The sequence below is a fragment of the Camelus bactrianus genome, chromosome X (assembly GCF_048773025.1).
Source record: "Camelus bactrianus isolate YW-2024 breed Bactrian camel chromosome X, ASM4877302v1, whole genome shotgun sequence".
Taxonomy (NCBI): Eukaryota; Metazoa; Chordata; class Mammalia; order Artiodactyla; family Camelidae; genus Camelus; species Camelus bactrianus.
Genome location: NC_133575.1, coordinates 83,943,821 through 83,965,353, shown reverse-complemented (window position 1 = coordinate 83,965,353; position 21,533 = coordinate 83,943,821). Strand labels below are relative to the sequence as shown.

General features: G+C 38.9%; 3 protein-coding genes across 8 annotated transcripts in view; 2 read left to right on the top strand and 1 right to left on the bottom strand.

Annotated features, from left to right (window-relative positions):
- Nucleotides 1-8,292, top strand: part of VSIG1 (V-set and immunoglobulin domain containing 1) — a 31,196-nt gene extending 22,904 nt beyond the window's left edge. The window contains exons 4-7 of the mRNA XM_010946128.3: nucleotides 2,090-2,245; nucleotides 2,649-2,768; nucleotides 5,671-5,818; nucleotides 6,613-8,292. Of these exons, the coding sequence (XP_010944430.2) occupies nucleotides 2,090-2,245; nucleotides 2,649-2,768; nucleotides 5,671-5,818; nucleotides 6,613-7,006 (818 nt within the window). The 3' untranslated portion in view covers nucleotides 7,007-8,292. The remainder of the gene's footprint in view (nucleotides 1-2,089; nucleotides 2,246-2,648; nucleotides 2,769-5,670; nucleotides 5,819-6,612) is intronic.
- Nucleotides 8,293-13,035: 4,743 nt separating this feature from the next.
- Nucleotides 13,036-19,955, bottom strand: PSMD10 (proteasome 26S subunit, non-ATPase 10). Of its 2 annotated transcripts, none has more exons than XM_010946107.3 (5): nucleotides 19,778-19,954; nucleotides 17,487-17,585; nucleotides 16,472-16,618; nucleotides 16,214-16,380; nucleotides 13,036-13,987 (listed from the first exon to the last, which is right to left on the bottom strand). In XM_010946107.3, the coding sequence occupies exons 1-5, from the start codon at nucleotides 19,889-19,891 to the stop codon at nucleotides 13,834-13,836; spliced, it is 681 nt and encodes a 226-aa protein (XP_010944409.2). In that variant the 5' UTR covers nucleotides 19,892-19,954; the 3' UTR covers nucleotides 13,036-13,833. The 2 variants fall into 2 exon arrangements, with proteins under 2 accessions (XP_010944409.2, XP_010944410.2); XM_010946108.3 differs by having other exon boundaries at nucleotides 13,845-13,987; nucleotides 16,293-16,380; nucleotides 19,778-19,955.
- Nucleotides 19,956-20,025: 70 nt separating this feature from the next.
- The window catches only part of ATG4A (autophagy related 4A cysteine peptidase), a 52,975-nt gene continuing 51,467 nt past the window's right edge, over nucleotides 20,026-21,533 (top strand). The window contains exon 1 of one of the 5 annotated variants that reach the window (XM_074359540.1): nucleotides 20,026-20,199. In XM_074359540.1, the coding sequence (XP_074215641.1) occupies nucleotides 20,190-20,199 (10 nt within the window). In that variant the 5' untranslated portion in view covers nucleotides 20,026-20,189. Of the gene's footprint in view, nucleotides 20,200-20,400; nucleotides 20,604-21,533 lie in introns of those variants that run through there. The other 4 variants (XM_010946104.3, XM_074359541.1, XM_074359542.1 and 1 more) reach the window with 4 other exon arrangements.

Genomic DNA, 21,533 nt, shown 5'->3' with positions numbered 1-21,533 from the left:
TATACTTCAATAAAAAAAGACACCTGTTTAAAAGAAGGGATAGGGCAACAAGACATTTAGATTAAGAAGATGTGATTAATACACACACACACACAAACACACAGAATGGAATATTATTCAGCCATAAAAAAGAATGAAATATATCCATTTACAGCTATGTGGATGGACCTAGAGGATGTTATGCTTAGTGAAATAAGTCCAATAGAGAAAGACAAATACTGTCATAATCACTTCTATGTGGATTCTAAAAAAAACCAAATGAATGTATATACAAAACAGAAACAGACTCACAGATATAGAAAACAAGCTTGTGGTTACCAAAGGGGAGAGGGAAGAAGGGAGGGATAAATTAGGGGAATGGAATTGACAGATACAAACTACTGTGTATAAAATAGATAAGCAATAAGGATGCACTGTAAAGCGCAGGGAATTAAATTCATTATCTTGTAATAACCTATAATGGAGTATGATCTGCAAAAATACTGAATCACTATGCTGTTCACTCGAAACTAACAATATTACAAATCAACTATACTTCAATTTAAAAAAGAAGGGATGGTGAAATGTTTCAAAGAACTATAGCTATATTTGTCTATTTCCCACTTATGTGTACAGTGGGTTAGATTCTGAGATTCAAAGAGTAACGTCAGTCACAGGTATAAAATGTGGCAATAAGAGTTACTACTGCTTGTAGCCAACAGCAATTCCATGTGCTCTTAACTGCTGCCTCCCAAGTAAGAGCTGGAGAGCCAGGCAGTCCAGAGTATTTAAGGTCTAACTAGCTTGAGTTAGAGAATCTATGTCTTTGCAGTGTTTATATCCAAATTAAGATAAGGAAAGTGAGTTGAAAAGTATCGATTCAGATCTTTATCTGTATGTCAGACTGACATTAGAATAAGCTGGGAGCAGTAAGATGAGTGAGGGAGGAGAGTCAGAGTCTCAGCTTCCCACAGCACTTCTCCATTGAGGGCTTGCATAAGCAGCTGAAACTCAGTACATCCCAAACTGACCTCATCATCGCCCCTTCCTCCTCCTCACTCCTTCCCTGAAAACCTGCTCCTCCCCCTGTATTCTTTATCTCAAGGGAGGGCAAAATCATGTACCCAGCTGTCCAAATCAGAAACCTAGACCTCTTCCTCAGGCCACATATCCAGTTGGCCATTAAGTCCTTTTGACTTCTTAATACCTCTTGAATCTGTCTCCTCCTCTCCCTTGGCTCATGCACCCCTGGAGTCAGAGCAATCCATGTAAAACGTTAGAATTATCATTGTCCCTCCCTTACTTAAATTCTTTCTGTAGTCCTCTTGCTCTCAGTATGAAATACATGAAACACGAAGCCCTCCACAAGCTCTGGCCTCCACCACTCCCTAGCCTTATCTCTTACCACTCCCCCAGCCCCACTCCAGAACTGTGTCAGAGGTACTTTTAAATTTCTGGTGCCTAGTCCAGTGCTGGGCATGCAGAAGACACTCAAGTAAATGCTTGTGGCTTGAAGGATGAATCAAGATTTCAGTGCTCTGTACCACACCCCTCCCCCCAAAATAAGCTTGCCCTCCTGATGAGGGACCCAGGCAAAATCAAACCCTCCAACCATTTTGTGTCACCCTCAGAAGAATAATGCCAAAAAATGACTCACAAAGGAAAAGAAAAATATGGCATTAATAAAACAATTTTTAAAAAAGAATGTCACCAGTTATCTCAAAATATTTAAGGGTTCTGTTTTCCTTTAAAACTGCACTTCCGAAGTATAAACTGTGTTCCTGGTTTTTAATGTTTGCTTACATTTGGCTGTTTTAATAAAGGCATATTTTAAGACACAATGTGGAAATTCATGGTTATGAATCTAGGGAGGAGGCGAATGGAAGGGACGCTATTAGAATCTTAAAGGCCTGGTGATGGGAATGTCTTTGTACCTGAAGTGCTCTACTCCCACCTGGTGGTACAACTATAAAACTGTCAAAATAACTTTTTAAAGATTAAAAAGAAAAAGCATAGATATTCTACAAAATGAAAGTGAGAAAGTGGCTAAAATTGGTACAGAGTGCCATTCATCAGGCAGGATTTTTTACTCTTTGTCATTGCCTTACAGTCAAACCTTCTAAGCCCTTTTGCAGCGTTCAAGGAGTACCAGAAACTGGCCATCCTGTATCTCTTTCTTGCCTCTCGGTGCTTGGAACACCTTCCCCTGTGTACTACTGGTATAAAGTTGAAGGAAGCGACATCGTCCCAGTGAAAGAAAGCTTCAGTAAGTATAGCCCTCTGCTGCCCCTGGTAAGGCCTGGTGTGTGGGGTTGACTGACAGCATGTGTGTGTGGCTGGCTGCTTGTCATAGAGCTCAATTTTCTATTTTTCTGGGAGGAGAAAATAAAAAGAACGTCAGTCTTTCGACAAGATGATTGTCCTCTGGTCTTCTCCCCAGCTTGTAGAACTCAGGACCATTTTGTCTCAGAGGTGGCGGGTTGGAGAGAATAGGCATGGTCCCAGATGAGCTCCCTTTGGAATAGTCTTGAGGGGTCTGGTTGGACCCTGGACATAGCAAGAAAGGGAGGCTATTGTGAGGAAGTGGGTGGGTATTGAATGGTCTGCTACATTCACATGATCTATACCCACATAACAGATTTCAAAACTCTATTTCCTGGTTTTGACAGACCCAGCCACCGGGATTTTGTTTATTGGAAATCTGACTAATTTTGAACAAGGTTATTACCAGTGCACTGCTATCAACATCCTTGGCAATAGTTCCTGTGAAATTGATCTGACTTCTTCACGTGAGTTGATTGTATAAATTTAACAGTTTCTCCTTAGGTCAAGTATCTTGGGCCTGCCAACTGAGTAAATTAATTAGGGTCCTTGGTTAGTCCTTCCTGCCTTTCTGGAGATTCTGGTGCTTTATTTACAGGTTGATATGATAAATGACCATCCTAATATCTAATGCTTACACAATACTTAATATATGCTACTGACTACTTTAAATTGTCTACAAAAATTATTTTGTTTAACCCCCACAAGATCTCTAGAAAGTAAAACAACAGTCTTATTGACAGTACCGGGCTAAACTTTCTTTGTGATGCTTTTGGTAAATCCAGGTGAAGCTATAGCAGTCTGTGTCAAACATGGAGCTCACAAACTTTCCTAAGTAATTTGTTAAAATCTGCCTCTAATAATAATAGTAATGATGACATTGCATCTATAGTCACAGTAGCTAATATTTTGGAGCACAAAATATATGCCAGACGCTTGGCTGGGTGCTATGAGCATTATCTCATTCAGTCCTACAATCACCCTGTCTAGGAGGCAAAAGATAATATTAAGCCTCATTTTACTGGAAAGGAAACTAAAGCTCAGGGGGAGGTAAGTGACTTACCCAGGGTCATTCAGTTTGTAACTGGCAGAGTCAGGATGCCTCTAAACCTCAGCCTTCCAGTTCAAAAGTGCCTAGTTACTAAGTGTAGATTTGAGGGCCTGAGATTGTCAAATTGAGCCAATCAGGGGCAAGCTCTCACAAGGGATATCTTGCCACAGCTCTCAAGGATCACTTAATTACACTTAGGATCCTGTCATCTATTCATTTTTTTCTAACTTACAGTGAATCTGTGGTTTTAATATATACCTTATCCAGGAGGGGCAGTTCCATTGGATAATTGCTCTCCTATAAAGTTGAGCTTTCTTCCTTTAATTTGGCCTGAAACAGACATTTTCCAACTCTAGGTTGCTCCTTCATTCTCATATTGCTTTCAGCTCTTTTCTATTCAAAGTGAAGAAACCTCATCTTTTTTGGTCTGTCCTTTTCTGTGGTCCCATTTTGCCCCTAGTCCCTTGATTGTTTCTCTTGTTTTTCTCTAGATTGTCCCCAGTCTCCTTTTGCTTTTTTAGAAGTACAGTCATATTGCAGATGTAGAGACTCCTAGGATTTGTACTTGAGCCTTGCTACGTTTTGACTCCTCTCTTCAGTGATGTCTAGCATTTGATTTACTTCCTGCCTTTCTGCCTTCCTGACTTCCTGCCTCCCTCCCTCCCTCCCTCCCTTCCTCCCTTCCTCAGACATTCATTGACTATCTGCTGTATGCCAGGGATTGTCCTAGGCGATGGAGATACAGACGTTAAAAAGATGTATTTATGTCTTACACTCAAGGAACTCATAGTTTAGCTTAGAGGGACAAACACCAAATTTGTTAAATGTTATAATAGAGGTCTGTACAGGGTCTATAGGATGCCAAAGAAGAAACAATTGATTATGCTTATAGAACCAAGGCCAGCTTTTACCAATGAACTACCATTTGAGATGAATCCTGTAAAGCCTGTTTCTTGATCTGTAAAACTGGGATGAAGGCAAGGGGAGGTTGAAGGACGACGGTAGAGTAACAGGCTTAGGAGGGCAGCCAGTCCATGGTTGGGGAGGAAGGTGGAGGACTTCAGAAGGGATGTCTCCAAGTGAGGAGTCAACAACAACACATAAGAAACTAACTGATTATCTGATGTGTTTGAAGCTATTGAAAGCTATTGTTTATTAAAAAAACATAACCCCCCAAATGGGGCAATTATTAACACTGGGGAAACTTTTTAAATGTTGTCCAAGAAAGAATCATAATATACTATGTTCTGCAGCTGTGAACAATATTTACATAGTCATAATACTGCAAACTTTGATTTAACTTAAAACTATGCTATAACTATATTAGGAGAATGAAGCAGGATGTTAGGGGAGTGGTGTAAGAGTTAAATCTTCAACCTCTAGAGTAGGAAGCCAATAGAAAATGACAAAAGTTGAAAAAGGCAGGACATATTAGAACAAGAGTAATAGAAACATAGGGGCAATTTCCTATAGTAAACAGGACTTAGAGATGGGAAGAAGTGAAGAATGGAACTGTTGGGTTTTTATTAGAAGCCTAGTAGAACTGTTTGACTTTCTAAATAATACACATGCATTCCTTTAATCATAGAAAATTAAAAGAATGATCAGGCAGCTCAGCTAGCTTTTCATCTCAAAATGTAACATGTTCATCCTTGTTTGAAGGGAGGTGAATGGGGATGGGCCCACCTGGAAACCTAGACATGGTCTCTTGGGGACAGTACCTCAGCGCTTGAAGGTCTGGTGCTCAGCTGGATTGTCTCACACTCATTAAGTTTTTCCATGGACTGATCTAATAAACCAGATGCCCGTTTATGGAAATGGGCATATCCCTTCCCAGTGGCCAGAATGCAGGTGGCTCCTTGGTGAACATGGAATCTGTGGAAGAGAAGGTATTTAGGGACCTACTTCACCCATGCTCTGGGAAAGCCTGGTGAAATGTCCCTGCCTGTAGCAGAGGTCATTTCTCTGGTGACCAGATGGCAGCTCCATGGTGTCTCTCTCGCTGGCCATGCAAACACACACCGAAGACTCATTTCTCCAAACCCTATTGCTGAAGCAACCCCACCTCCCCCGAGTTGGCATGTTTTTTTTCTTAATGTGTGTAAACGTGAATGGGAAGGCGACATAGTCGAGCCAGTCATCTTCCTTGTCCTGCTATAAGTCCAACTGAAAGAGTTCTAGGGGTTTCCACGCTCCCAGCCTATACAAGTTGCTTTCTAATTATACGAATGCCCCAAATATTCCCACTGGTCACAGATACACGTGGATGAGGCAGACAGTGTGTTTCACTTTACTAACCAGCTGCTTATATCCTCCAGATCCAGAAGTTGGGATCGTTGTTGGGGCCTTGGTGGGTGCCTTAGTGGGTGCTGCCATTATCATCTCGGTTGTGTGCTTCGCAAGGACCAAGGCAAAGGCAAAGGGGAAGGAGAGGAAGAGAAATTCTAAAACCACCACAGAACTTGAGTAAGACCTTACTTTGTTGTCTTTGCTTGAATACAGACATTTCTCAGGCATGCCTCTTTCAGTCAACTCTTCCTAAGCACTCCTTTTAGCATAAGCTATCAGAGGTATCTTTCTGCTCACTCTCACTGCTTTTATAAAAGAACGGTGATGCTCTCATGTCCTGAGCACTATGCACCAGACTCTGTTCTAAGCATTTTATGTGAATCAATTTATTTAACTGCCACAGCAATCCTTTTAGGGCTAGGAAAATGTTTTAATATATTAACATACTTGTCCTTCTACCAATACTGATAAAATATAATTTGAAATTTTTTTTTATGGAACAGGGAGCCCATGGAAGTCCGAATACAGCCCTGCCCATAGCCCAGGCTCTTGGTCACTCTGTATATCACACACATTCATTTGTTCTCCCTCCATTTTTGTGCTTCCACAACTATGTATTGGGTACCAACTAAGTACTAAGTATTTGCTAGACAGAGTGAGTGCTAGAGATGTGCCAGAGTCATGGATTTGGCCCCCGAAGACCTTATTAGATCTTTAGACCCTTTCATCCTGACATCAGTTTTCCCACCTCTTAAACATTGGTTTCTCTCTCCTGAACTCTCTTTATATTGTTGAGACCTGTCCTTTCTGCACCCATAATGGAGACACGTGGTCTGACAGTGAGTTAGACTATCAGAAATCACAAAGTTCCCAAAGAGACTGGGAACTATGGTCGCTGAAGCTACAGAGCCTGTGGCTACAAGTGAAATGTCAAACCCTAACTTGTTCTTCCCTGCACCTTCTTCCTGCAGACCAATGACGAAGGTAAGCCAAAGTGCAGAGTGCGAGGCAATGCCAAGTGAAGATGTCATCCAACTAGAAGCAACTCTGCAGCCTTCCCTCCATGAGAATGAACCTGCTGCCACACTGGGGCCAGATCATGAGCCGATCACCGAGCCTGACCCTGCCCTGAAGCCTACCTCGGAACCTGCCTCAGGACCTGAGCTTGTCCTGGTTCCTGAGCTCGAGATCCAGCTGGAGCTGGAGCCGCAGCCGCAGCTGGAGCCTGAGCCTGAACCGGAGCCTGAGCCTGAGCCCGAGCCTGAGCCTGAGCCCGAGCCCGAGCCCGAGCCTGAGCCCGAGCCCGAGCCCACAATTGTAGTTGAGCCCTTGTGTGATGAGGAGAAGAGGGTGACTAAGACATAGGCTAGCAGCCTCAGTAGGAACCCATTACTGGCATCTGGGATTCAGTTGACCTAACCAATCTCTTACCCCCTCCCTTGACTCTGACCAACCATCTTCTAACAAGGTGCTCCTCCCATCAATCCAAAATAAACAGGTCAAGATAACTACTAAATAAAGGCAAGGGTTCCTGCATTACCAGAATAGAGTACTTAGTTTGATTAACATGTAAACATAACTAAGGGCAAGTGATTTTTTAACTCAGTTGAAAGTGCTGTGCAACAACACCTGTGTCTCATTTCAGAAAATCTCTATTTTTAGCTACTCTTGGACATTCCACATGCATACATGACAAGGTGGCATTAATTGGATTCAATATTATTTCTAGGATTTGTTGTTGTCAAAGCTTCCCTATTCATTTTCCCATTGACCACTAACAAAAGAATTCAACCAGCATTATCTCATAGATGGGAAAAAAATTCCTCAGAAATTCCAGAGGAAAATAAAGGGTACATATTAATTGGTACATAGCATTTAAAACTAGGTCTTAAAATTGATGCTTCATTTATCATATTAGATTTCCCAAGGAAACCACCCTGCTATCCAGTATCTGAACACGGCAAACTTCTAAAATAACCCAATTTTTAAATGCGAAATAATGTACAGGCAAACAATTCCAAATACAATTTTCCTTCAGTAACTACAAAATGTTGATATCATAGGGGATGTACAATTTAGTTTTGAATGAGCTATTATGTTGTCACACTGTCTGAAGCAATCTACTTTGGAAGGGCCAGATTAGGAAACTGTTCTAAATGAACACTTAAGATCTGTTTTAGATAATCTGAGGTAATTAATCTGTTTGACTGTTGGGATAATCCACATTAAGAGAGATCATTCTTGTATAAATGCTTATTATTAATTAAAATGCACTGATATCACCTCTTCTTCACCTGTTAAAAAACTTTTCTATTGATCATATTTCATCTACATCCCATTTTGAAGCAATTTATAGGTAGACTTTTTCATTTATGTAATCAATCAGATTTTAAATCTTATTTTAAGGTTCAATAAGTAATACTCAATAAAAATCGTAATGATCCTAAGGTAAATCTTTTATAAATAATTTTATTAACATATACTTTATATACAATAAATGCACCTATTTCAAGTGTACAATTTGATGAGTTTTGACAGATGTATACACCCATGAAACCACCACAACAATCTAAATAGAGCGTTTCCATCATCCTTAAATATTTCCTGTGCCCCTTTGTGTAATGCCATCATCACCCTGGACCCAGGCAACCACTGATTTGTTTTTCATCTCAGAGGTTAACTTTGCTTTTTCTTGACCTTCATATAAATAGGATTATACAGTACTTTTTTTGTGCCTGACTTCCTTCTAAGTGAAGTCTTTAAATAAATAAATGAATTTCTTAACTTATCACATCTAGATTTTCATGTGGAGGACACTATGAAACCTTTTCTATATAGATCATACCTATAGAGTCTTTGAAGGTTTTAGGATACATTGAAATTGAAATTAATATTACACTTGTCCACAGTCATGGAGAGAAGAGACAGCAAGCTTTTACTTTATGTATTTTCTTTGATGTGTTAATTTTCAGCCAATTGCAGGGATTTTTGAAGCATCTATAATTCCATTCAGATGAAATATAATATTATGATATATGGTGTATGATGGGTTCAGGAAGCAAAATGATAAGGTTTTAAGAATGACCTAATATTTAGAGCTTAAAAGCTAAACACAACAGTGTAAAAATTTCAATTACAAGAATGCCAAAGGGACTGGAATTCACTTTCCCTTCTGCCTTTCTGATAGAGGCAAATCACAAGAAAAGAGACTAATAGTATGTAATTACTATTACATACTATTACAACACCACCTCCAAATTTCTGATGAATTGGTGCTGAGCAGGAAGGCAGGCACTCTTGGCAGTCTTATAAAACTCTGCTCTTACTAGCACTGTTTTGATCAAAATGCTGATAAATCATTGGATCAGTGGTTTTTAACCTTTTTTGAGATAATGGATCACTTTGAGAATATGCTGAAAACTCTGGACCCCTTGCCTTAGAAAAATGCTTATACACACAAAGTGACATGTACAATTTTAGATAAATTACGGACTCCCTGAATCTAAGAATAAGAACTAGTGACTTAGATAAAAACACACAAGGCACACTTACTAAATCATGCATCCTGGGGTACGTGGCTACTATGCTATATGACTCAAAATGATCTTGATGGCCTGGAAGCTGAGTTGAAATCAACAGAATTAATTTGCCAGGAACGGAGGGTATGGTGTAGATTTAAGAGTATAGAATACATTTTGCCCATGCAGAAGCCTTAGTTGGGCAAGGGTGGGAAGCAGGTGAGGTTAATCTGAAGTGATATCTTCGGATCTCTCCTTTCAGTACCCTTCCTGGCCTTCTGGCATTTTATTTTCCAAACACCGAGGATTGTCATGCACCTGATAGCTCAGTGACCCATGCAGGTCTGCATCCCTCAGGCGTGGTTCCTTTCTCAGGACCTATCTCTACCTTTGCCAGTCTTACAAAAGGTAGCCCGTTCTGTGACCTGTTCTTGGCCAGTCATGTCATTCAAGTTGATAATGGGCTAGCTCTCTTAGGAATGTTTATCTTTTAACAGGAAATTCTTGAAGACAGATAATTCTTAAATCCAGAGATACTAAATGGTGAAATTTCAAGCACTGGAACAATCCAGAGGGGCTATATTTCTGGAAGAAGACTTCTCCGCCTCTCTCAAACCAAACCATGTGGGTTACCATCTACCTACTGCACCTATTTATAAGCCCACTCTGGGTCAGTGCAATTTTTATCCCAGTCTCCTTAATCTATTAGTACATCCATAATACACCATATACTTAGGTTTGCGATGAATCCTGAGACTCTATAAAATACAGAATCATAAAATTTTGCTCACTAAATCCTACTTGGGCAGTAAAATGGGCTCCTATGTTAGATTTCCAATAAGGGAACAAAACAGTTTTTTTTTCCTGCTTACTCATCAGTGGATCAGAAAAGTAATGGAGTAATAAGTCATTACCCAAATATTCTGATAGGTTTAAGCTTCGACCAAATTCTTTCAGCTTTATTCTCATTCAGATAGGGAACTACCTGATTCATTTTGTTACAAGTTAAAATTTAAGTGGATAGTCCCAAGTAAATCCCAAACCAGTCTTGGCTTCTTAACCATTCACTTATCACAACCCAAAAAGATTTCCAGGAACTTTCCTCACCTCTTTGTTTATGCATTTAGCAACTAGGATATGCTGAAGTCAACAGAACAGTTTTGGGCTGTAGGTCCTTATTCTCCCCAGATTCATCTGTTTATTCAGTCACCCACTGGACATTTACTGAATGGCTACTATGAACCAGGTACTGTGGCTGGTGATACAATGATGAGCAGAATCAGAGCTAGCTTTTGTCCTCATGGAGTACACAGCTTTGCTAACTATGACAAGTTCTGGCATGTTACCAACAGCAGCATGCTGACTGCAGGGGAGGAAGGCTGGAATTTGTACTGCACTGTGGAGGGCCTCCCAGTTATCGTGATCTATGATAAAAAAGGGACTAATACATAGTAATTCTTGACCAACAACTAAGAAATCATGTAAATTGAGACCTCGCATGTCCTTTAGAGTTACCAAATGAGCTTTTCCTGTACTATTGTATGCTAAGTTAATCTTTGCAGCTCTTACACTGGCCTGTAACCCAGGTTTGATGAACTTTGAGTAAGAAGAGCTAGAAAGAAGCTTCGAGATCAACAGGACTCCAATTTTTTCAATCTCAGTGCACCTGACGGTAGTAACACACACAATGGCCCACTCCTGACAACGACAGTGTGGAAGTGGGAGATGAGAATTATATTCTCGGTAGGGGAGACAGGGAGGGGTACATGTAGTTTAAAAAGCTGGGTCATTCCTGCAGAAACCCCACCCAGTCTCCAGAGGAGAATCCCTGAGTGAAGAGAGCTAAAATAATCCGCCTGAGATTTTACAAAGTCAATACTAGACCCCAAGTTCTCTGATTCCCAGTGTAATGCTCTTTCAACTGCACCAAACTACTAATTTTAATGAAACAAATCCAAGTTTTAGTAATAAAATGCTGTTTTACAATGTCTATGTGCTGTAAAACAGGTTAGACTAGGGTCTCATAAAAGGTTCAAACCAATCAATAAAGACTCAATAATCCCACTTGTCTTTGAAGCTTTGGTTTAAAAACAAAAAGAATTCAGAGAAGATAATGAAGGTTCCAGGAAACCAAAAACCAAACCAAAAAACCCCGTGAAAACCCAAACGCCAGAAGTGTAAAGAAAAGCATAGTGTTTGGTGGGCAGGGTGTTAACAACTAATGGGTTATTATCAAAATGCCACAGTACCTTCCATTTGGGCTACTGTTTTGAGTAGAAGCAGAGAGAAAATAGATCTGGATCCAGGAAAGCTAGATTTCAGTAGCTCTAGATCTGGGTGTTTGCTCATTTGTAAGATGGAGATAATTTCTGCTTTCTTAAAAGGCTACAATGGAGAATGGATATAAAAGTTTATGAAGTATTGTACAACTATGCTATTGTAGAACCCATGTCTACTGATAATTGATTTAGCATTCTTTTTTCTCTCAATCAGGGATTCTTAACCTTTCGGGAAGTCACAGATTCCACTGAGAATCTGATGAAAGCTACAGAACCCTCTTCCCAGAAAAACGCACAAATTTCTGCATTCAATTTTAGGCAGTCAATAGAACTGTGAGGCTGGAGCCATACACCCCAAAGTAAGGAGCTCCCACACTATATGAAACTTGATGACAGAAGGATTTGGGGGCTTGATATTGTAACAGGATATGGAAACAGAAAGCAGAAGACACTGCCATGTAATGAAATCAGTGTAGTTGGTACAGTTAAATTGGGAAATCAAAACACTGGGGTCATACAGTTAAATTGTTAAGTCAAAGGTTACGAAGTAAAATGCAGAATTATCTTGAATTTATAGAACATCACTGAAACTGTGGATTCTCTCCAACAGATACTTAAGAATGTAAATTTTTTTCCACTCTTCCATTTACCATCTTATATTCTCAGTTAAGCTTTACAATTAAAATTGTCATCTTTCTTAAGTTTATTTTGAAAGTAACTATAAAACCTGCTGACCTTGAATCAGCTTTGTCTTTTTCGGGTTTCCTAAAGGGAACAGATAATAATCTGATCAATATCTGAGGCCATCAATATCCTTAAATTTACACAAATCAGTGATTCAAATGTTGTTAAGCCACTTCATTTAAAATGCCAATAGCCTACAGGTTACCTGAAGCTTGGTTCCATTTGTACTGTTTATTAAAGAACTAAGATGAGTTTTCTTTTACATTCGCAAAGCCTATTACCTCAGACAAAACTCAGTATTTATGAATGCCTTCAGTCCTAACAGGCCCTATTAGACACAATTTTGCTCTCTGATAACACTAAAAAACACTGGAAAGAAATTATTTCCCCAGTCATCAATTCTATTCCTGGCACTCAATAAACATAGTTCCATAAGAACATGCTTCCCCGATTAGTAACAATAAAGATCGGCACTCAAAAAAAGGGTTTGCATATCAACAACACAGTTTGTGTTCACAAAACTCATTTTAGATACTGGTCATTAAGTCTCTGACCCAAAATTAATCGAAGTTTGTGGGCTCACTTGGATTACTTATTTCAAGCAAATGTGCCCATAAAATTCAAATTAAAAAAATAATTTGAAGAGTCACTTGGAGTTCATTAGATTTTATGACTAGTAATCATTTAAAATGTTTCCCTAAATTGAGATCAAGTTTACACTTATTAATTAATTTTCTTCTGCTCCACATTTAATTAGCAATTCAGGAAATTACTGTTTTTAAAGATTTTTAGCTGCAGTTCAAGCTTCACTAATTTTATTGCCTTTAGAGCTACCAAAACCCAAGAAGTGTCTTTATAAAAGATTTAAAGCCTTAAGTGGGCATCTAACTGATTTGAAAGAAAAATTAGGAGATTCTCTCAATGTTTTATTTTTTTAGTTTCTGAAATAAAAGTCAAAATACATTTTTGTTACATATCATGGTAACAAGCTTGACATTCTATTCAATTCAGGATGACTTAATATAGGTACTTTAAAACCTCATTTTTAAAAATAATACATTTCATTTTGGAGGGAAATAGTTCATTAAAAAGATACATGGGTACACAAGCTATTCTTTTTCATTATTTTAGTGTTTATGAATACCAGACTTGGAAAGCATGCTCTCCAACTGAAAATTTGGTCCTCAAAATACATACGTATTCCTCCTATAACAAAAACAAATTAAACCATACTGTTGAAAAAAACCGGAAATATTTGGCATAGGCCTCTGAGTGAGATTGATAAACAAGTTAGGATGTGTTTCAACTAAACAGAAGAACATTCTAGAGTCCACCTAGAAACATTTGGCAGAACAACTGGCCTGGTACTACCTCAGAGTTGTTCTGCCTCAGAGGGGGATAAAGGGTGCACGGCAGGGTGCAGAAGACTCACAATAGCCACAGAATCACTTACTCAAAGTTAACCAAAATTCAATATAGAGTAATACACAACAATAGTAGAACAATCTCAACAAGTTATTCAATGCCTGGAAAGCAAGTTGTAAGCGTAGAACAAATACCTCAGCAGGAACAATATTCAACATGTTTATAGGACTCTGAAGATGAAAAAGCTTCATCATTGATAGATGATGTTTTGTGCACAAGTACATCAGTTTCCAGGACATTAGGGGACAACCACAAAAGATACAAAGTAAGACTAAATCCAAGCTGCTTAACTTTCCACCATTCTCTTGAGTATTAAACCCAGACCACCTTTGGCCACTTGCAGAGGTGTCTTTTCTTCTTTATTCTCAATGTAAATACTTGCTCCTTGGGACACCAGCAGTTTTGCTTCTTCCACTCTCTCCTCATCACAGGCTAAGTGTCTGAAATCAAGGACCACAAAAACCGATTAATCATTTGCAATTCTATGTAATGGACAGGATTTCCTGATAGGTAGTCAAACTGCATACTATTAGGTAGTGTAATATTGGAAAGTTATTTAAGCAGGAAAGGAAAATCAATTTGCATGGGGAAAAATGTTTATAAGTTAAAATTCAGTGGAATAGCCTTATAGTACCAGATCATAAATCACAATTCTGGTCCTACTACAACAGAGGGGATCTACATGCCAGCCTAAGGAACCACTTTCTTATTTTATGGAGATTAGTAGTTTACACCAAACACGTGCAATAATTCTGGGCTAGAACTTAGAAGAGCTTCAATTCATAATCTGCTAATAGCAATTTGTGTGGTTTAAATTTTGGAAAAGCAGTTTAAAAATTTTTATGTCATCTGATCCTTATAGCCACCTCATAAGTTAGCAAGGTATTATCATCACCATTTTACAGTTGAAATTGTGACAGAGGTTAAAGTCCCTGCCAATGATGACATGGCTGAGCAGTAAGTGAGGGGAAACACTGTCAGGCACTTAAAGTTTACCAGGTAAGGTATTAGACACTTAACATGTAATTTTACTTAAGCCTCACAACAATCTAGTGAAGAAGGAATTATTATCCTCGTATTATAACTAAGGAAATTAGGTTCAGGAAAGTCAAGTAACTTCAAGTAACTTAATGTAAGTATTTAATATAGTTGCTAAGTGGCTAAGTTTGGATTGGGTAATAGCATCTAGCTATTCCTAAAACCTAGGCTCTTCCAGGACCCTATACTGCCTGATTCCTAAATTTCCTCCAGGCCACCCTGCCTTTCTTGTTACGGAGAAAGAGCTAAAATATGCATGTCTTTCTAAACAGAGTCACTCAGAACTACAGAAAAGATTTTTAAAACTAAAAGTTAAGAAAACAATACTTTTAAAAAACCCTGAATCCTATTTTGGACTAAAAAGAAGATTGATAGAATTTCTTGTTCAAAAAAGTCACCATTCAATAAGGAAGAAAAATGGCCAAGTTCTACAGAAAAAATACCAAGTTAGAGGACAGCTTCAGGTCATACATGAAATCAATTCCAGATGGATTTGAGTTAAATGAAAAACAATAACCAAACCAATGCAATGTTTAAAAAAAAACCCCTACATTAAAATATGGGTGAATATTTAACTAATTTCAGGGTAAGGAAGCACTTTCTAGCCCTGAGGGGAGATGAACAGGTTTGACTATGTAGACATTAAAAACTTCTGTTGTTTCACAAAAAAAAAATCATAAACAACATGAAAAGACAAACTGGGAAAAATATTTTCCACTAACATGGCAGAAGGTTAATATTTGTACTATGTCAAGTCAAGGGCATGTAAAAAAAATCAGTAAAAAATATATTAATTTCCCAAAAGGAAACAGAGAAAGGGACACAAAAAATTACAGTTTAGAGAAGAAATGTAATTAGTCATAGGCATTAAAAATGTTTAGCTCCACTGATAATAAAAAATGTAAATTACAACTCTGTAACACTATTTTTCCTATAAGAAAAGGGCATTTTCAGTGTTGCTGAGGGGGTGATAGGCACTCTCAAACTGGTGTTGGGAGGGTACAATGATGAAACTCCTCTGGAAGCAATCTGACAATCCATAGCAATAGTCTTAAAATGTGTGTGTCTGTTGACCCAGCAATTCTAGTTCTAGGAGTCTATACTAAGATAATAATTAGGAATATGGCCAAAGATTGTTGTATAGAGTTGGTCAGTGTAGCCTTATTTATAATAGTGGAAAACTCAGGAAAGTTTAAATATATATTAATAGAGGAATTATTAAATTATGGCACATCCATAAAATGGAATTGTGTATAGCCATTGAAAACGTTTTAGAAATATTTATTAACATTGGAAAATGCTGACAATATACTATGAGGTGAAAAGAACAAGATATAAAACTACATATACAGTATGGTCCCAATTAAAAAAAAGTGTATGTAAAGTATGTACATCTGCAAATAAAAGACAGGGAGGAAATGCATAAAAATGTCATCAGTGGTTATTTCTGCGTGGCAAGATGATAGACGTTTTGAATTTTTATCTTTATACTTTTGTGTACTTTCTAAATTTTTTCCATAAACATGTATTACATTTATAAGTAGACTAAAAAAAGAAATGATGTGTAAGAATTAGTGCAAGAGGGCTGATGTCAGGTAGAATACAAATGACTGCTACTTGTCACTTACAGAGGAGTGTTACCCTCAGTGTCTTGGATGTTTGTGGATGCTTTGTAGTACAGAAGGATATGAATCATCTTCAAGTTACCCTTGGCTGCTGCCCGGTGCATTGCTGTAGCCTCATAATGGTCCTTAGCATCTGGATTAGCCCCGCCTTCTAGTAACATGACAGCAATCTGGGAAGATGGAGAACATGATGCAGAAATCTATTTGTGTTTGTGTATTGGTTCAGAACACAAAAGAAGTATCCTAGGAATGGAATACTACCTCATGCCTGTTTTTGGAAGCTGCATAATGTAGGGGAGTACAGCCATTCTGATTGACAGCATTCACTTGAGCACCTTTTCCCAGAAGGGCTTTTACAATCTCATCCCGGCCAGCAGAAGCAGCAATATGAAGAGGAGACCAACCTGCCTGTAAAAGAGGCGGGAAGAACAAAAAACATGGAGAAAAGGCACAGGGATTAATGCTAACATTTAGGCATTTACAAAGAGCTGAGTGCGAATGGTTTTAAAAAATTATACTGTTTCTTTTTCCCTTATTAAGTATTGCAGGACATCTGGAAACCAGATGTATACAGAGGAAAAGAAAAGCACCCATAATCCTGTAACATGGAGATAATACATAAGTTTAATTCTAAGGTGTTTTAAAATTGGGATCATGGGATATCAAGTTCCGAGAGTTGCATTTTCCACAATTTCCACTTACTATGTTGTAAGCATTTTTCTATGTCATTCTTTGGAATTATAACTTTATTGGTTGCATATTATTTTATTATGTGGATATACCTGCTGTATTCAACTGTTCCTCAATTAAATTGTTTTTCTTTGCCATTAGAAATATTACTTCATTGAGCATCCTTAAAAAGGAATCTATCTACAAAAGTTTCCATCCTAATTCTTCACAAGTCTTATCCTAATATAACCAATACCATTACACTAAATCTCTACATAATGAAAAAAGATATCTAGGCTCTCATTATTTAGGTAATATTCACCAAAAAAAATTTCCCACATAATAAAAAAAGGGTTTGCAGACTCTTAGGGGTCATTGTAATAAGCCTCTATCGGCATGTTTATCTTAAATTACAGGGTATGAGCGGCAAAATGAACATTCTGAAATAATGCAACCACTAGTCCCGTATTTGGTAACTGGGGTCACACTGTAACTTCCTAGTCATAAAGGTCAAAATTTGTTTGTGAGCTTAATACTCAGGCTTCAGTAAACACCAGTCTGGAGTCTAAAGATAACTGGGAATTTATCAACTCTGCCTAGTACTCACATCATCTTTATCATTCACTGGCACTCCAAGTTCCAGCAAGAATTCAACAATTTCTGTATGTCCGGCTGAGCATGCCCAATGCAATGCAGTTCTGCTGTCCTACACGGGAAACAGAGAAGCAGTAAGATCATTCTTGAAGAGAAATCAAAGAACTAAGGTGAGAAAGCAGAAAAAAATTAATATTGGAGCCAGCAAACCTACAGTTTGGAAACAAGAAATGGAGAGCACTGGATCCTCAGGTAGGTAACCTTAAAATAAATTGTATTACTTAGTAGAGAGACCAAGGTTTTAGTAACATGGAGAGAATACACTGATGAATGTAGGCAATTCTGAGCAGAATAAAGCCATGAAAGCAATAGAGCAAAAAAACTGATTTCAGTGCTTTGGCAGCAATAGACCTTTGGCTATTTACATTATTTATATACTTTTATGTCAGACACTGTGCTAAGTGTTCACGTATCATCTCCTGTAATCCTCATGATCCCATACAGAGGACATTATCCCCATTTTACAGATGAGGAAACTAATATTCCTCAGGGTAAGCAACTTGTCCAAGCTCACAAATCTAGTCAATGGTGAAGTTGGGACACAAACCCCTGTATGTCTGCTCTGAATTTTCCAGATGCTCTAGAAAGAACAAATGAATCTTATGCGAAAGAAATGTTCATAAACTAGTTGAAATTATCTATCTAACCACTTAAAAACATAACACACAGCATTAGAAAGCAATATTACTTTAAAAAAATAATAAGCTAGGAGTTAGTCATGTTTCTCAAAGGGACTCTTTTTTTTTTTTGCAGTGACTGTTACATTTCTTAGCCCTATGTAAAAGAAAATGGTATTTTAAACTTTATTAAAAAAATTTCAAACTCATAAAATAGAGGGAATATAATATAAACCCATATGCCTATCACCTACATTTATAAATATTTTGCCATATTTGCTTCATCTGGTTTTTCCCTTGATGAGATTTTAAAAAATAAATCTTAAATATCCTGACTTTTCATCCCTAAATATTTGAGTATCTAAAAAAAATTTCCTAAATCTAAAAAATTAACACTAACTCTTTTATAACATTAAATACCCAGTCTGTATTCAGATTTCCCCAACTGTCCCCCAAATGTCTTTTTGCAGTTGTCTTGTTTCAATCAGGATCCATAGGAGGTCGGTAAGTTACAGTTGTTTGCTATGCTTCTTAAGTCTTTTGATCTTAAATAGCTTCTCCCTTTTTTATGCCACTGACTTGATGAAGAATGGTTATAAATATGATTAAACTTTAATATAGTTAGATTAAATCAAAAGCATTAAATATTACCAGACCAAAATGAAGGTAAACTAGGCAAAGGTATTTTCAATTTTGAATAATAAAGAAAAGTTCTAGGCAAAAAGTCTCCTGACTTCTAGTTTTCTTCCCAAAGACAAAAAATGGGGAGTTTAAAGTATGTGACACTCACTAGTGCTTAGCACGGTGCTTGTCAAATAGCAGGCCGTCTACAAATATGTGTTGGCTTACTGGGGGCACCGTGAATCTTTCTAGAAACTCAGGGTGAAAGCAGGAGGGTCCTTTGAGCGGGAAGGCAGAAAGAAACACTGCCTAAGGTCCACTCACTTCTGTTCTGCCTCTGCCTAGAATACCCGTTCATCTCTCAGGGATACCCTACTTATCCTTCTAGATATAACCCAACCGTCCCTCCTTTGCAACGCCTTTTCAATTATGACAGCATTCGGCTTTCTTAAGCGAGATTAAATCAAGTCCTTCCATTATACGTTCTGAAAGCACCACGTCAACTTCCCTCCCGAGTATTTAGCACAATCGGACATATAATTTGGGATTATTTTATTAACATTTGTTCCTTCCACTCGATTGCATCCCCAGCTCCCAGTAAATTGCCCGGCACAGAAGAGGCGTTCAGTTACATTTCACACGTGTTCCATCGGGGGGAAAATCACTAATAAAAGCAAAGAAACCCATTTTTAAAAAACCAGAACCTTTCCTTCTCACAGATATTTTAAAGACTGGGCATATCTGAGAAATGCGCTAAACGTTCTAGAAATATCCAAAATGCAGCGAGCTAAGTACTGGGCCAAAAACAAAACAAAAACAAAACATTGGCGGTTTGCGGGGCTAGCTCCGGCAGCCCGATCCCGAGTCCTGAGGTGACCCCGGGTATGGATGGGGCGGTGGGGGCGGGGATCTGGCCCTCTCGGAACCGGCCTACCCTGGGCTGGGCCGGGCCGCCACGTTGGGCTCCGTCGCCACCTCCTGCGGAGAGGCCCCAGCGCTGCTTTACCTGGTCAGTCCTAGTAGCCAGGGATTTATCGGCCAGGATCCTCTCCTTCAACTCCTCCAGCTTCCCGCTGTAGGCCAGGTTGCAGACCATTAAATTAGACACACACCCCTCCATTTCGCCTTCCCAGGATCTCCAGGAAGCCAGACCAACGACCTCCTCACGTCGCCGGCTCCGACTGCCAATCAAAAGAGCCGGTAGAGCTTCACCAATCACCGGCCTCCCTCACTCTTTTGCTTGTCTCATCGCAGGGCGCCTCTGGGAGTTGCAGTTTGAGCGCAGCTCCGGACGGGGAGGCGCCTTCGCATCTCCCTCCGACTCTGCTTCTTGCAGCGCGGAACTACGAGCCCCAGGGTCACTTGCGGCCGCCGTAGTCAAGTGGCCGGTGGAATTGGCCCAGGATGACAGCTGGAGAATGGAGTCAGGTACGGGGAGCGGCTTCGTGTGGAACCGGGGTGGGTGGTCGCTGCTGGGGCATTGAGTCGGTGACGCGAAACGGGTGCGGGGTCATGGCAAGAGAGTTATAGGAACCTAAAAGTCCTGTTCCCCGGGGGCCCTGACCTGCAGTGGTAAGCGGAAGGGAAAACAGTAGAAGCTGAGTACTACCTCCTGGGCTCAAACCGGTACTTGTGGCTACCCTCCCCCTCGCTGCTGCCGCGAAAGGAATGAAAAGAAGTGGAGGTTAATTATTCTGACATCTCGGCGGAGTGGCATCAGGGCAGAATTCTGTCACAGTAATGATAGCATATGACAGTAAGATGATGTGCCGGGGTGATGCCAAAGGCAGGGTGTGATGCCATAGGAGCCACTTGATATCTAAGAGATCTCGGTGAGTTCATGGCCTGGTGACATCACAGCTTGATAAGGATCATCTTGACACTGTGGTATGGTGTTGGCTCTTTAATATCATGATAATAACGACGACATCGAGGCTTTGTTAGATTAAGTTAATATTAAGTTAATAGTGTTTCTATTTATGGAAATCCTAAATAGTGCCATAGGAGAAGAGATGCAAGGCTTCTCCTTTATAGGGCATATCCAGAAGAGCATCATGCCAAAACTAGGTAATGATAAGAATACACTCAAGAAAGAGACTGATTATGTTTATATTTATCCTGTTATAGTGTAGAACAGGGTTCTGTAAAGCACCAGATAGTAAATATTTCAGATTTTGGGGCCATTTTGAATGGATGTGAAATGGTATCTCATTGTTGTTCTGATTTGTATTTCCTTAATGACTAGTGATGATGAACATCTTTGTTTACTTATTAGCTATTCATGTATCTTTTCCATTTTTAAATTGAGTTGTTGTCTTTATTGTCTTTTTATTATTGAATTGTAAGAATTATTTATAACTTCTCCATTCCCACCACTTACTACATAAAGTTTGAACAGCTGGCCTGAATACCCTTTGCGATTGGTTTTTCATTATTCGCAGGTGTGATCTGTTTATGTGGTTAATTGCAAGCAATTCACACTAGCCTTTTGCCTGGTTTAAGATGAGACATTTTAATCTGTGGCTGTCATTTTTTAAAGCACAAGTTTAGATCCTACAGATAGAAATGTCCTTGGTATTGTATGTCACTGGACTGTACAAATCTTCCCCACTTAAAATCTCTCTCTTCATGAAACTGGCATATTGTTATAGGTTGTTGTAATAAAACATTTTGCTTACTTGATCCGGGGGTTTTTGCTTCCACACTCTTGTTTCTGAGTTATTTGCTTTATAAGTGGTATATTTTTTTAACGTGTTATTATA

What these genes read in the sequence shown, in the direction of transcription:
- PSMD10 (XM_010946107.3), bottom strand. Translation starts at nt 19,891, where the DNA reads ATGGAGGGGTGTGTGTCTAATTTAATGGTCTGCAACCTGGCCTACAGC. An exon ending in CAGTGAATGATAAAGATGAT is followed by an intron (nt 16,619 to 17,486) that starts GTGAGTACTAGG and finishes CCTCTTTTACAG; the next exon opens with GCAGGTTGGTCTCCTCTTCA. An exon ending in ACTGAGGGTAACACTCCTCT is followed by an intron (nt 13,988 to 16,213) that starts GTAAGTGACAAG and finishes CCTTGATTTCAG; the next exon opens with ACACTTAGCCTGTGATGAGG.